Raw genomic sequence first — 15,550 nt, 5'->3', positions numbered from 1 at the left:
GAAAAAAAAACAGAGATTAGAAAACATTAGATGTGTCTGAAATCATTCTATAGAGGGACCTTAAACCAACATTACACACAGCTACATGACTTATCCCCTATGACATCAGGACATGAGCCAAGACATGCAGTATTTCAAGTGTCTGTGTGGTGAGAGAAATCACAGATCCATGTGAAAAAGGAGTGGATGTTTCCCGAATCAAATTTCCCAGCAGATAAACAGAAAGGCAAACACCGCCTTTCTGTCTGCAGTGGTATAAACTTTGGGAAAATCCCCAAAATGGTACGTTGACGATTCTAAACGAGCAGCCGCTCAGTGGAATTTATTCGCCTTGGTTAGGCAACTTGGGCTGTCGTTCATGTGGCGTAGCTTCCCATATTTTTCACAAAAAGACTGACAGATCCTGACCCCAAGTATGACATTTAACCTGACCTAAACCATCTATGACCCAGCTCAAACCGCATCATTTGATTGGCTGAGCCCCTGCAGGGTTGAGTTTACCCTGCAAGAAGCTGTGGCCACCGAGGCTTCGTCATCTTCAGGCATCTTGAAATGCATCTCATTGTGGTTTCATTTTGTCCTGACTAAGCCTTGAATGCTTTTCTGAAACAGCGAACCGCGGCACATAAAAACCAACTTCCACTTAATATGACTTTATTTATCCCTTATGGTCTTTAGTTGTGTAAAAAAGTCAGTGTGAATACAGTTAACATGAATGAGTAATTTAGTTCTAAATGTGTGAGTAGGCATTTCCATAGGTTACTTATGTTGCCAAAAATGAAACAGAGAAAAAAAAAATCTAGTTAGCATGTTTGTGGAGGTAAAAACACTTAGGGTGTACTGTGTGTACAGGGTACTGTTACTGTAAATACCAAATATACTTCATAAATCGCTCCCGGCTTTGTAGCCATAAATCGTTTTTTTGTTGTTGTTGTTTTAGTTGCTGTTGTCATTTCTGTTTCTGTCTCTCTCTCTCTCTCTCTCTCTCTCTCTTTTTCTAAAAAGCCCACACAGTCGCATCAGATGGTTGTTCAGCATGAGCATGGTTCTGCTTTTTAAAGGCAGTTTTTCCTTCCCGCTTTGCTAACTGTTTCCAAGTGCTGTGCACACGCCGGATTAATGTTGGCTCACCTGCTCAGCCTTCAGACGACATTTGTTATGAAATCACACTTTATACATAACGATTGAAAAGATTGCCAAGCGACAGCAAAGTGTGTCAGCATGACTCTGTGTTTTATAAAACAAGGCGGCTGCTTGGACGAACCACACAGAAGAAAACTATGTTGTGGGTTCTGCTGAAGACTTTAACAGACGTGTTTGTGTCTGCTCTTCTCACTCTACATTTTGACTGAAATTGTCTTTGGGAGACCGAAGATATTTTTGCCTTCACAGAGTAACCATAGCTATGTTTGTGTGTGAATCTGAGAGGTGTATTCATGCTTGTTTGTCTACACCTGTTGATCCAGGATCTATTTCCAATTTACTACCATCAGTCGACAGTTTGAAGTCTTAATACCATATATGGGCAACAAGGTGAAGTATGTTCCCATCTGAAGAACAGAAGCAGTGTGATTCCTTGAGAGGTCTGTCAATCAAAACAAACTCAAACAAAGATGCAGCTTTATCAAGTTTAAGACAATCCTAATGTGACAATTATGATCAAATACACGTTAGAGCTCAAATTGTCTTTCAAACTATTACATGGTCCACAATGGATTTAAACATTGAGAAGTAAGTTTTATGAACAAACAAAGCAAAGGGTCAAATTGTTGCACAGCAGCTAATTTGTCAAACAAGCAGACAATCTAATAAGACTTTCTCTAAATGTCTAAGCTGTCATCATAACTGCTCTACTACACTTATGGTGCTATGTGTCAAGCTGCACATACAGTATATACAGGGCTCAATTCACAAAGGTAACCATTAGTGGATGTCACAGCCTCCTCTTAAAGAGGCAGTGTGTATGACGTAGGAGATCTACAGGCAGAAATGTAATAAAATATTTATAGGAATTTCTCACAACAAATCTCTTTGTATCTCCAGAGGGAGTCAGCCCACTTCAGCTGAACAGACAAATCAACAACACAGGATTCAAAAAGATTCAAACAAATGTTTTTAGGAAGTTTTTCTTAAAGTGAAGTTCTTAAAAATGAATTCTTAGCGTAGCTTTGACTGAGTGTACATTTCTTTTATAAGCTTTAACTCCCAAGTGGAAAAAAAGTACCATCATGTTTCTGTGTTTTTCTTGAACCTTTCAAGACTCTTTGACCCACTTATTAAACCAAGCTCATGAATGGTAAATTGTCTCAGTACAGAGTGTCTTATAAAGTCCTTGATATAAAAAGTCTTTCCAATTGAAAACATCAGAAAGCTTTGGTTCTAAATCGTGCCAATGTCTGTGAGCAGAGTTTACATTTACTTGATTCTTTGTCAAACACATGTGAGACCCGGCAGATGTTCTTCTGTTTCTCCATATAGCCTGCATCTTGCCGAGTGTTTATTTCAGTCAAACATGCCTAGATCAGAAAGTGATATGTGTTACAGCCATGTAAGTATGTATTCCTCAGGCTATGCTAACAAGCTGGCATATTTCACTCAGAAATAAGTTCCAGATCTCTTTGTGGTTCTCCGTCTACATTTCTACTAACAGCGAACAGAGCCGCTCGAGTCTCTCTCACACATTTGCAGATGATTAAGGCTGGAAAAGAAAAGTATGTTCCATGAAGTCTTCTGTTCATGTGAGCAGAGAGCAGCTCGAAAGAACTGTCACTACTCTACAAAAACATGGCTTCTCGTCTAACATACAGAGAACTTGTCGACGTATTTTTGTTGGTGTTTTTGGATCCCGTTTCTTTAAAACAAAGCAAGACATATTGTTGGGATTGATTTAGGGGGAAAATCATTTTAGGTGTTTAGCGGAAAGCCTTCGATGTTTCACTGGGTCTGCTCTTAGAAGAAGGAGAATTCAGAAGCCCTGTTGTTAAACTCTTTACAGGCACAAAGTGGAAGCATAGAGCATTTTAAAAGCCACGTACACAAGGCTCACACAAGCAATAGGCAGGGATGGATTTAAATGTGAAGAGCATAACATTAGAACCCTCAGGCAGAAGGGAGGCTGACTATGAGTGTGTTTATCTCTAACAGGCCAGCCGTTGTGTGACAGTAAAGAGGAAATATATTTGCACTCATTCTCTCCATTTCTTTTCAGTCACTCGCTCTCTTCTTTATGCAAAGACCCCCCCCCCACCCCCACCCCCAAGAAAGAAAAAAAAACATCATGCCTTCACACCGCAGTGGGTTAAAAACCACTGGCATGGAGCATCACTGAAATGGAGACCACATGTCTGCGGCGTTAGAGCGGCGTTCAAACGGTAAACTGACCCTCTACCTAATACATTATTAGACAGACACACAAAAAGGAACATCTCTTAAAACACAGGGTCAAACACACAGGTGAAGTCTTAATGGAAATCTACAACTTCCACTGATTCACCTTTCTTTAACAAATTCCTCAAATAACGGGAAGTAGATTGGAATGAGTCTGAACAGATTTCTGTTGTTCATGTTCCAATTCAAAGCTTTTTTTGAATATCCTGCCAGGAAGAATAGATCTCACAGAGAGAGGGAGAAGAGTGAGAAGGACTCACAGCATCTTTGAGGTCAACGGGAGTTTTCAGCTCACACAGCAGCTGGACGGTCTGGATGTTCCCACTGGCAGCTGATGATAAATGAAAATATCAGTCAGAATATTAAAGCGTGCACGCAGTAGTGTAGTCAGTTTGGTCTAGAGTGAAGTCCTGCAAGATAATAAAAAAAACATTTCATTCCAAAAATGTGGAAATATAAAAGACAATGTTTGAGACAAATAAGAAATAATTCCATGTTTTTTTTGTGTAATTATTTGTGTTCTTATTAGTTGACTTTGTTCCTTCTTTTATTCATATTGGATTGAAAATCATTATTTAAATTCCCTTTTGATTTCCTAAGTATCCAGGTCATCTTACAACAGCATTGTTACAGAAACTATGAAGAAGCTCAGAGAGAACTGAACGATTCAGTGAGTAGAAATCAATGTACCTGAAAACATTTCAAGGAACCAAAAAGGTCTGAAATCATGTCTGATCACTTAGTTTTAAATATGGAATATGAATTAAAGACCGTGATCTCACAAGTCAAGTTTCCCACGTTCTCATCTGAGCTCCCTGACCTTCACTCAAAGATCTCAGGTTTACTTGAGGACATTAAGGCGCTTACCAGCGTGATGCAGAGCAGTCTTCCCCGAGCCGTCCACAGCGTCAACAGGACTTTTATTCTGAAAGGGAAACGAAAGCATAAAAGCTTTACTTCTTTGAAACACTACTCTTTTACAAGCTGGTTATTTCATTGTTCAAAATGAACTACAGCACTCCCTGCACATTACATTTCACATAGTAGTACAAACACACACACACATATATATAATGTCAGAAAAATATCGAACAAAGCAGTTTGGGCCACATGAGTAAAAGGGCATAGCAAGCTATAAAATCTTGCTGCGTGGACCTTTGGTAGACTTGAATGGATGTGCGACCCGGCAGGTGGTTGTTTGTTTAGATGCTGCAGACTGTCATGGGACAGTAAGGTCAGCAGATCAGAGCAGGAAGAAGTGTGTGTGTGTGTGTGTGTGTGTGTGTGTGTGTGTGTGTGTGTGTGTGTGTGTGTGTGTGTGTGTGTGTGTGTGTGTGTGTGTGTGTGTGTGTGTGTGTGTGTGTGTGTGTGTGTGTGTGTGTGTGTGTGTGTGTGTGTGTGTGTGTGTGTGTGTGTGTGTGTGTGTGTGTGTGTGTGTGTTGATTTGCACTAACAAACACACAGTCGGCAGACTGAAGAAACGAGGCGGAAAAGCTGTCTGCTTTTAGAAAGCTCAACAGAAAGGTGGGACTTATCAGAGAGCGAGTTTCATTCTGTTCATGCTTTCACACATTGTTTTTTTTTTTTGCTGCTACTGTGTCCAATAAGAAGGCCCGCTGGGAGACAAGACGCTCTGCCATTGAATATTTCCAACACCCTTTGTTGCACAAAATATCTTGAAAACATTTAGCTTGATCTCAAATACTGTCCATCACCACAGTGAGGATTTCTGGTCATGCATTAACACAACATAGCAGCTTTAGAGATAAACAATCACTTTTTAACTTTGTTACCTATTGAAGGCTCTCCTTCCCTCTGTCCCCCTTACCTGGATGATCTTTTTGCAGCACTCGATGTGATTGTTTTTTGCAGCCAGGTGTAACGGATTCAAACCTGAACAGGAAACAACAAAGATTGCATCTAAAATCTGTATGGCACCACAGACTTTTTGTGAGAAATTGAATAAGATTACGAAGAAAATAATTAAGAGGGAGTATTTTACAGTGTTTAAAGAAAATAGTGATGAAACAAATTACCCCAAAAACATGCACACATTTTTTTCTTTCTATTTGCAATATATACCGTAAATTCCGGACTATTGAGCGCACCTGGATATAAGCCGCACCGGCTAAAAATAGGTAAAAAAATGTATTTGTACATATATAAGCCGCACTTGATTATAAGCCGCAGGTGTCCACGTTATAACAAGAGCTATTTACACAGAAAGACGTGACACAAAGACATTTTTTTAACTTTTAATGAAATACGTACTACTGGTAACATCCGCAAATATGAAGCCTACTGTAAATCCTTTATCAAACAGTGTCTGTAACGCGGCTGATGAAAAAGATTACCGTAATATATTTCACAGGAAAAAGTCCATCCATTCACTGCCTCAGAATGACTTCATTACTCACTTCCTCAGTCTCTTTTTCGTTGTCGCTGTCAGTGTCAACTTTACGTGCAGCAGCTCTATTTCCTTCTTTGACAGCCAGCTCGATCGCCTTTAACTTGAAAGCTGCATCATATGTATTTCTCCGTGTGTTTTCCATGATGAGGGTGCGTGCATGAAGCGCAAAATGACTGATATTAAGATCCGATGTGACGAAGTCAAATGTTTTTGCGGCACAAGATCATTGTCCCGCAAGAAAAATCCATAAATAAGCCGCATCGTTTTAAATGCAGCAGTGTTAAAAACCGCGACAAAAAGTAGCGGCTTATAGTCCGAAATTTACGGTACTTGGAGAAAGTTCTATCCTCTGTATCGAAACATACCTGCAAGATCGGGGATTGACAGGTCAGCTCCATGAGCCAGGATGACAGACAGGCAGTCTGTCAGACCACGAGCAGCAGCTACATGAAGACTGCGCACACACACACACACACACACACACACACACACACACACACACACACACACACACAAAACAAAAACATTACTATAAACTGAATAAACATCCTAAACAAGGCATCTGTGGTGGAACTACAAAGGCCATGAGCTAATTCATAAATTCACCAGCATCCCTTGGAGGGGGAAAAAAAAAATCAAGAATGAACCGATCAATGGAAGCTGATGTCATGTCACAGCCAAACAGTGATTAGTCACGACTCCTCCAGGCAAAACAAACGGTCCTTTTGGCTTCTGACCATTAAAATCACAGTATGGTATCAACAGCAACACTGGAATCCAATGGCAGGAGATAACCGTTATAAACAAGTGCAGACGTTTACTGTTCAAAAATAACTTTACTAAACTACAACTTCAACAGCCAGTTTAAAGTCAGTGACAGCAGGCTAACTCCCAGACTTGCGCAAAGAACAGCCAAAGACAGAAGGACGACAACAGAAGAGTATTGCTCTTCAAACGGGGGGGGGGGGGGGGGGGGGGTCTCTCTCTCTCTGTGGCTGTACCGTTACTAAACTGTTCATTTGGCTTTGTGTGCTTTGACTTGTTACATCGATTTATTTGTGTTACCTGTCTGTATTTGTCTGGAGTGTGTTCATCAGTTGACTGAATATTTATTTTATTCCTGATGTTTTCTGGCAGAAATGAAAACATTCAGGTTCTGTTTAGATGCTGTTGTTTATAGGCGTTCAGTTTTAGCGTCATGTCGTCAAACGTATTCTGCCCCGGTGTTACGCATGCAAACTATATACGTGCATGTTGAGCGCTTAGACCGGGTTTGTGTGTTGGATCACATATCTGTAACCTGCTGAGAGAGGAAGAGAGTGTCAGTGTTATCTGGTGTTTATAAGTTCTCCATCCGTGTGGCGTCATCGTCTTTTTTTCGCGATTCACCCCCCAAAAAAATGCACGGAGACCAGAGGCGTCTCAACTCAACCTCTCGCCTCGGCTTCCTACAAATGTTCCCCCCCATGTGACACCACAGCTTTGACAATATAAATGACCTCGTTTAATAAAAGGCACACTTCAACATTTAGCAACCCATTAGCATCTTCACGATAGCACAGACAACAAAAAGGCAGCTTGACCAAATGTGCCCACAAACAGCTGTTATTCAAAGCTGTATCTTTTTTTTTTTTTTTTTATTGTTGCCAACGACCACACGGGATCTCTGCTCCTGTCTAAGAAATAGCACAGCACATAGCTCCCTGTAAAACCACAACATCTAGTCTGTCCACCTAACTTGTGTGTTTGTGCATATGTGTGCAGCGTGCAGGCAATCAATACCAGCCTTTCCACCCCAGCGAGCAGAGAGAGAGAGAGAGAGAGAGAGAGAGAGAGAGAAAAAAAAACACCACACAAGCCAGGCCTTCCTCTGGTGTGTGTGTGTGCGTAGGATACACACTCTTCCACACAAGTATGCCAACATGCCCTTTCAGGTTTTAACACCATAGGGATGCTGTAGACTCCTCCTTTGTGCATTCTGAAAAGATGTTAAACCACAGTCAGGGTCATTTAAAAAGGCGAGTGAGGAAACGTCTACATGCAATGTGTCTGTTTTCCAGTCACACACGCACACATGCACACACACACACACACACACACACACACACACACAACGAAGAGGTCAAGGGTTTGAACTAGCAAGGAAACAACAAAGCCAGTGTGTTTGTTTCGGCATGTGCAAATCTGCACAGTGGTTTCTCCCCACATTTTGTTCCTGTGTTTTGATGTTCCTGGCGCTGCGTGAGCTGCTTAGCACATTGAGGTCAGCGGGTGTTGTGTTTCAGAAAGAGGAAAGAGGTCAAATATTAACACTGAGTCTCTGTGTTATCAACAATGAACCGGTGAGGCGGCGAGCTGCACTGCCTCTGCAGAAATGTGCTGGCTCTCAAAGCACTGAATGTCAGGCGGGCTGTGTGAACGGTGCAACAACAACAAAAAAAAGCCAACCTTTTAGTAACCAAGAAAAACAGCATTATTTTTAGAGCAGCCATTCATTTTTAACATTGTGCTATGGAGCATGACGGGAGTTTCATAAGCTCGAGACTTGAGAAGATGCTGTTAGCCTTTGACTGAAAAGGAAGAGAGAAACACCAGCTTAACAAAGCGTCGTTGTTAACACTCTGTTAAAGTGTGTGAGCCAAGTCCAACAGACCCTATAAAGTTTAAATCTGTACTTTCCAATATTGTCAATTCATGAAAAAAAAATGCAGCATGATTAATCACAGCATAGAATAAGGCAGTGTGGTGATGAGACAGACGATTCATAACTTCGGTACTTCCGTAATGGCGGACTAAATCAGTGCGCGCTGCTCGGTAAGATGAGCACAGCTCTCCCTTTCTCTGCATCTGGTTATTTATCATCATCTCCTGATGTTGTGAAGGCTAATGCAGGGGACTGACTTAAGCTTAATGTGTTGACATGTTGACACTTGACAGCTACAAACTGTAAGATTTGAACATTTGTTTCTCCTCTGGTGTTTTTTTTGTTTTTCCTGTTTCAGTCATGTCAGTGAATTCCGTCTGAATCCAAATGTCTTGGCTGCTTCCTCGTGTCGTACAGTTCACATCATACTGAAGCCACAGGAGACTTTTGTCTCTGCCAATTAATTATTCTGCTTGAGTAGAATTTGCAGCAGGCGTGCTGTGCTATGGATTTACTTTGCTGCTCTCAAGAAAGGTAATTGGCTCCTATGGGGATCATGAACTGATAATAGAGAAGATACATTAATGCGTCGTCAAGTCAACGCTTTGTACCAGAGCTTTACATCATTGATGAAAATAACTTACGCTGATTTCCCCTCGCTGTCTAGTTTCACAGCGCTGGCACCTTTCTTGGCAAGAAGCGATGCCACCTTCTCGACATCGCCATGCTCGACGGCAGCAAGCAGGCGCTCGTCGTTTTTGTTCCACTCGTTGGTCTGTAAGGTCGAGAAAAAGAAAAGAGATGAGGAGTGAAAGCAGAACAACATGACCTAAATCACATCTTTTTAAGATATTTCTTCAGTTCTCTTTTGTGAGATACGTAGAGGAGAGTATGTGACCATTAAGCCTGTCTCTTATCATAAAAAAAACATTTGCATCATTAGACGTTGACAGATTAGAAAATAAAAGTGTAAGCCAGACAAAGTGGCCGAGATGCCCTTAATGTGAGTCATGTTTCTCAAGGGGAGGGAATGTTGTTCTTGCTCTGCCACGGCCCACACAAAACATTTCTGTCTGTGTGTGGGAACACACACACACACACAAACTCCCCAAATGGCCCCACATTTGTATCAGTGACAGCCTATTGACTTTAAGAGAAGTCTGCAACTGGAAAAGCTTCGAGCCTGATCTCACAAAACGCAGCACAGTTAACTTTCTCCGTCCAGCCCAGGTGATTCACTTTTGACCAAACGTAAAATCAACAAGAACCAAATGAAAAGGACAATGGAATCAGGTGCTTTAATAGAAGTAATTAAGGAATAGAAAGTAGGAGAGAAAGGAGTCTGTCCGTCCATGAACAGTTTTGAGATCGTGTTTAAAACACACGATTAGGTTGTAAATGAATTTATTTCTGCTCGGTGCAGAACTGAACCCACGCCCCTCCAATGGTATTAGATTTGACCTGATGGCCAACTGACCTTCATGTGATACTGAGTGAACTCTCTGACTCCATAAATGCGTGTGGAGTGCAAACTCTCCGCTATTTTAAGACAGGAATAAGTCAACATGGCGATACATGGCAAACATCCACATGCTATCAGGGCAATATGTTTTGCACAGCTGGCGGAAAACGCCGGGCTATAAAAATCTTTCTGTCGCTGGCACCAATCGGTATGACCGCTGAGCACCACAGCCGAAAAGACACAAAGTCAAATTAATGTGAAGCAGTGGGGAAATGAAGAATACAAAAATCAACAAAAAAAAATCATTGATACTTTTTTCTTTTTTTTTTTGGCAAAAAGTTGTGGGGGAAGAGTTTGTAAAAGACACAACCCCTCACAAGTGCTCGTAATCCAGGCTTCAAAGCGCTGAGGCGAGGAGTCAAGATACTATTTGGGAAGCGTTGTAAGATGAGAAAGTTCTCTTGACAGACTGGAAATAACAGACTGGGTATAAAGACGCTCAGCCGAGCATGACACAGACATGTGAAGGAGATATATGAATCCACCAGGTGGTCTACCACGTCTATTATGAGCACTAATGAGCACGCTTCACCGAGTGTTTCTCAGCACACACGAGAGACGAGAAAAGCTCGAGCAGTGAAAGTCCGTCTTCTACCACCACGAGTCTTATGAAGTCAAGACTGTAGACTGTTATTTTATTTACAGAGACCCAACATGAATCCATCATGAATACAGCACCGAGAAACATTTAGTGAAGTTGCAGAAACATGGCAACACAGCCTCGAGCAGAAGCAGACTAATGTTGAACAGCAAACTGCAGAAACTGTGGAAGATGTTCGACAGAGATTGTGCATCTGTTCGTCTCTATGATCGCTGTGCAGTGAAACATGACACATCAGCTGAGGCTATTAATGACACAACATATGGCGTGGAGGTTAGTTTGGCTGGTTTGTTTGTTTTTTTACAGAGTCTGCTGGATTTGTCTCCCAGTGTGCTGGAATGAAAAGACTTCTGTTTTTTTTTTTATATATAGGCAGTCATGTGTTCTCAGCGTCCAGGATGCTGAGGCAGTCAAACATTAAAAATAGACTCACTTCAGAGCTGGAGGGGGGAAATGAAAAGAAAAAGATGGCTGAGCATAAGTCAATGTAATGGGATATGTATTGAAGTGAATGAATTCTGTTGTATGAGTTTACTCCATTCTTGAAAGAGAACGATGGAGTGTTGTTTGTTTCCATGATTTAACCAGTAATCCTCTTATCATGTTGCATGGACATCAGGAAGGGTGGACCTCTGAGAGGCTGTAATTAAGTGCCTTTGTGATCCGGAAAACAGCCAGCCAAACAGACTTACTCCTGTAGGGCCGCATGTCGCACTAAAATGAAGGAAGTCACATCATGCAGAAGGTGAGAAAGCTGCAGCATTCGAAATGAAGACAAACTTTGAGGGTCAGAACTGGAGCGTCTCGGTCGCTCATTTGCACAAAAAAAAAAAAAAGCTCTGCCGAATCAAAGTATACCACTCTTTATATTTTCTAAAGAGACCGCGAAAACTAAACCATTTGTTTTTAACATATTTAAAACCACTCAATTTAAATCCACTCATCTGATACAACCTAACGCCTCACGCTGTATTCATCCGAGCCTATTTCAAGCTGAAAGAAAGTAACACGTGTAAATACATCGATTATGTTCAAGGAACTAAATGCACTTTTCTCAGAGAAGATTTTCACACATCAGTAACTCCTGTGCTGAACAGATTTCCAGAGTGATATTATAAAGAGAGGTGTGTCTCAATGGAAACTGTGTTCATGTGCTCTGAAAAGGTTTCACAGAGAAGACAGCAGAGTTACCACGAAGGACTGTTAACCACACGGACAAACCACACACAACTCAAGAGAGGGCACTGCGCGGTGAAAACCGAGAGTTCACTTCTGGAGACGAAGGACCGAAACGTTCAGCTTGGGCAGTGTTTTTAAAGTAAAGGGAGCTTCGTGCTGCAGCTGGGATTCAAACTCTTCCAGTCAAACTAGGACAGCCTAGTGGTCCCAGTTCTCTGTAAACTGGCCCCAGCGTTCACGCTGTGACGGTTGTCAGTTGTGTTTAAACATGAAAACTGCAGAGCATTTATGGAACATACATGATGGTATGCCCGCCACTGTGTGGTCTCTCTGCTGCTGTACAGAAAAGTTTCCCTCGAAAACGCTCCAAGATTTACTCCAGCGTTGACCTCAGCTCAACCTTTGCGTGTGCAGAGTCCCGCTTTCTCGACCAAACTAAAGTATGTTCTGTTATTGTTTATTACAAAGCTATTCATGACGGCCAAATAGAGAATAAGATGACAGATACAGCCTGAAAGAAGTGCATCATCTCGGTCTTCATGACTCATCTAGTTTATACTGAGTACGACTTCCTCTTTGTACATTAAAACATCCTAAGATTTTTTTTTTTTTAAAGCAAGGATCAAAAGTGTGTAGAAAAGGGTTCTTGAGTGCGAAGTTGCTTCAAAAAGTATGAATTGAAGAATTAAAATCTGTGTTTTGGTTTGAGGTGACACTTTGCTCTTCTGTAAGAAAGACTGAGAGGAATCTCCATCCAGAAAGTGAGCGGTCCACTGCTTCATATTCTCAGTTAGAGCTCGTACGGTGGACTCCTTATGTGGGAGAGAACTGAAATGGACTAGTCGGAGAAGAGGAGGGGGGGGGAACACTGATGTAGTGTTGAGCGTGATCGTGCCTAAATGCCTCTGTGATTGCAACAGGCTCGACAGAAAGTGAAGGGCTGTCACGATGGAGCAGCATGTCAAACGTTAGCATTAGGCTACATCGTAATGGACAGGTTGAAGTGGAGCGGAACGCTCTGCTCTACTTTCTGCCGCGCACACGGATAGACGTCGACGCAGGGAGGCTGATGAAATAATCATGTGCTGGAAGAAACACTGCAAATCAGCACTGGCACCGACTCCAGAACAAAGTTATTGGAAAAAAAAAAAGTAGATTTGGAAGTTTTCTCAACCTAAAAGAGGAATAATGCAGGAGAAGTTTTGCCTGTTCAGAGAGGACACTTGATGTTGAATCAACAGGATAGGGTTTTTTTTATGTGAATATATAAATGATAGGAAGACAAATAACAGACTAAAATGATTTTGGCTAATGAACTTCTCCTTTTTAGTGGCATGAAAGACAAACATCTCATTCAAGCTCAGTCGAAGCCAATTTATTGCTGTAAGTTGTCGTCCTGCTCCTCATCCTAAGAGCGAGACAATAAAAAAAAAAAGTGCAAACACTGCACATTCAAAAAGAAGCTTAGTCCGATCTCCACACGTGAACTCTGACTCCAGACAATATCTGCTTGCATTCAAATTCAAAAGGGCTTAGCCTACATTGGTTTGCAGTGGACAGCATGGGTTTATCCCACATCAGCTGCACCAGCAGTAAGTCACAGGTCACTAAATCCTGAGAGACCAAACCAGTAAAACCACAGTCGGGGCCATTCTCTAACTAAAGCCAGACCTACTCAGCAAAAGAACTCAGTTTTCAGTCACACCTCCAGCTAATTGAATCACGCTACATTGGGGTGTAATCCCCAGACTGCATCATACTCTCTGGCTCCGTCTGCCTGCGTCTCTCTCAGGGACTGAGAGCAGGGTGGGGACGGAGGTATTTGTTTTCCTCCCTGCTTTAGCCCGACACTCATTAAGACACACACAGAGGTGGCTGATAACAGTAAGTGTTTCCTGTTTGTCCAGGCCTGTGGACAAGGACGACAGGGAGCAGGAGAGGTAAAAAAGGCAGGGGGAAGAGAGAAGGGAATAGATCTGTTGGCGACGGCAAACTGGAGAAATGACCTCAAAGAAACCCCCCCCCCCCCAAAAAAAAAAAAAAAAAACAGATCATAAAATCACAAGCATCCAGCCAGTACTCCAGTTTGTGAATAAAACACAAAGTCAACAACAGCTCATGACGTGTGATTGGCCGCTTGTTGGCCTGAAGGTTTCTACATAAACATGCCTGGTCCGACTGTTTTTCTCTACTACTCTGAACTTCCTCAGTACAGCGAAGGAAAAATAAACTCGGGGGGGAAACAGTAATTCCTGCATCACACTCGGTATGTTTGGAGGGTTTAGCCACTAAGCGTGTGTGGAGTTTCAATGAAAAAACATTTACTTTAGGAAAGCGTTCATATCTCGAAATAGACAAAACAACAATTTGTGTAATTCAAAAAAAAAAAAAAAAAGCTGTTTGCTTTGGTTTAAGGTTTTCCGGTTTGCTTTTACTACACACTAAACAAGTCAAATAAATGGAAAACATTCTATCAATAAAGTTATTAGAGCTCATATAAGAGCTGAAATTAATCTTCAACTGATGAGCAAAAAGTACATGAGGCCTGATTTGCTCGTTTCTGTTTAATGAGCATCTGTGACGTGTGCACAGTGAAAACTCAGGTGTCTCTAAAAAGGAAACGAATGTTAAGAAAATCCTTTAACAGAATACATCCAGATTAGAATAAACTGTGAGAAGCAACATCAGGTCTGTTACTGTCTAAAGAATTGCTTTACTGTGTACCTGGTAATGGATTCAAATGTTTCAGGGACTGAATGTGAATTGCCCCCCAGGGGGACAAATAAAGTTTTTTTGAATTTGAATTTTGACCTGCCAGCGTCTCAGAGACATTCTTAAAAATGTCACTGATGTCAGGACACTTCTGGTCCAAGATATCTTGCTCTGGATTGAAGTGTTGAAGGGAGACCTAATAACTACGCTCTCCTGAAACAAACAAACGGTGTGTAAGTGAGAATAGCTTGTTTCCGGGGGGTTACAGACGGAGATCAAAGAGAAAGATAAATCTCTGCAGAAAGAAAAGTAGGTTAAGTTGGGTGCTAAGACGCGCAGGCAACATAGAATGAACTCCAGAGGGGAATAACCTCATTACAGGTTATATTTTTGTTTTGTACGAGACACAGAGACGGAAACACGAGAGGCGGGAAGTGAAGGAGAGGTTGGAAAAGGGGTGTAGCAATGAGTAGAACCAAAAAAAAGGAAAAGAAACAGTGAAGGACAGAGATTGGCACATCCACAATATCTCTGCCCTTTGATCAGCAGTGGCCGTTAACTTCAAACTCCTTATCTGCAACAAAGCAGATGCTCAAATGGCCTCAAACAATACTTCCTTTCTCCCGGGCCCCAGCTGAAACTGCTTACTGCCTGCTGCAGCACAACACACACACACACACACACACACACACACACACACACACACACACACACACACACACACACACACACACACACACACACACACACACACACACACACACACACACACACACACACACACACACACACACACACACACACACACACACACACACACACACACACACACACACACACACACACACACACACACACACACACACACACACACACACACACGGCACAATAGTTTACTCGACTCTGAAACTTAAAGCCAGAATAAGAGAGTTAGTAGACAGAACAGTTAAACAAAGAGCAGATGGTTGCTCTCATTATAAGTGATGCTGCCATGCGTTTTTAGCGTACAGCACAACCTGGAGCACACGAGGACTCTGGATGAGGCGATGGAGGGGTGCACTCCTCTAAACGTCAGTGCAAAAAAAAGTTTAATAA

General features: G+C 41.9%; 1 protein-coding gene across 1 annotated transcript in view; it reads right to left on the bottom strand.

Annotated features, from left to right (window-relative positions):
• rai14 (retinoic acid induced 14) overlaps positions 1-15,550 on the bottom strand; it is a 36,447-nt gene that overhangs the window by 9,138 nt on the left and 11,759 nt on the right. The window contains exons 3-7 of the mRNA XM_079365137.1: positions 9,086-9,216; positions 6,163-6,251; positions 5,216-5,280; positions 4,255-4,312; positions 3,648-3,718 (exon numbers count right to left, since the gene is read on the bottom strand). Coding sequence (XP_079221263.1) covers positions 3,648-3,718; positions 4,255-4,312; positions 5,216-5,280; positions 6,163-6,251; positions 9,086-9,216 — 414 coding nt within the window. The remainder of the gene's footprint in view (positions 1-3,647; positions 3,719-4,254; positions 4,313-5,215; positions 5,281-6,162; positions 6,252-9,085; positions 9,217-15,550) is intronic.

This window comes from Symphodus melops (assembly GCF_947650265.1).
Source record: "Symphodus melops genome assembly, chromosome: 16".
NCBI lineage: Eukaryota > Metazoa > Chordata > Actinopteri > Labriformes > Labridae > Symphodus > Symphodus melops.
Note: the sequence above shows the minus strand (reverse complement) of the source record. Positions and strands in the feature narration are given on the sequence as shown.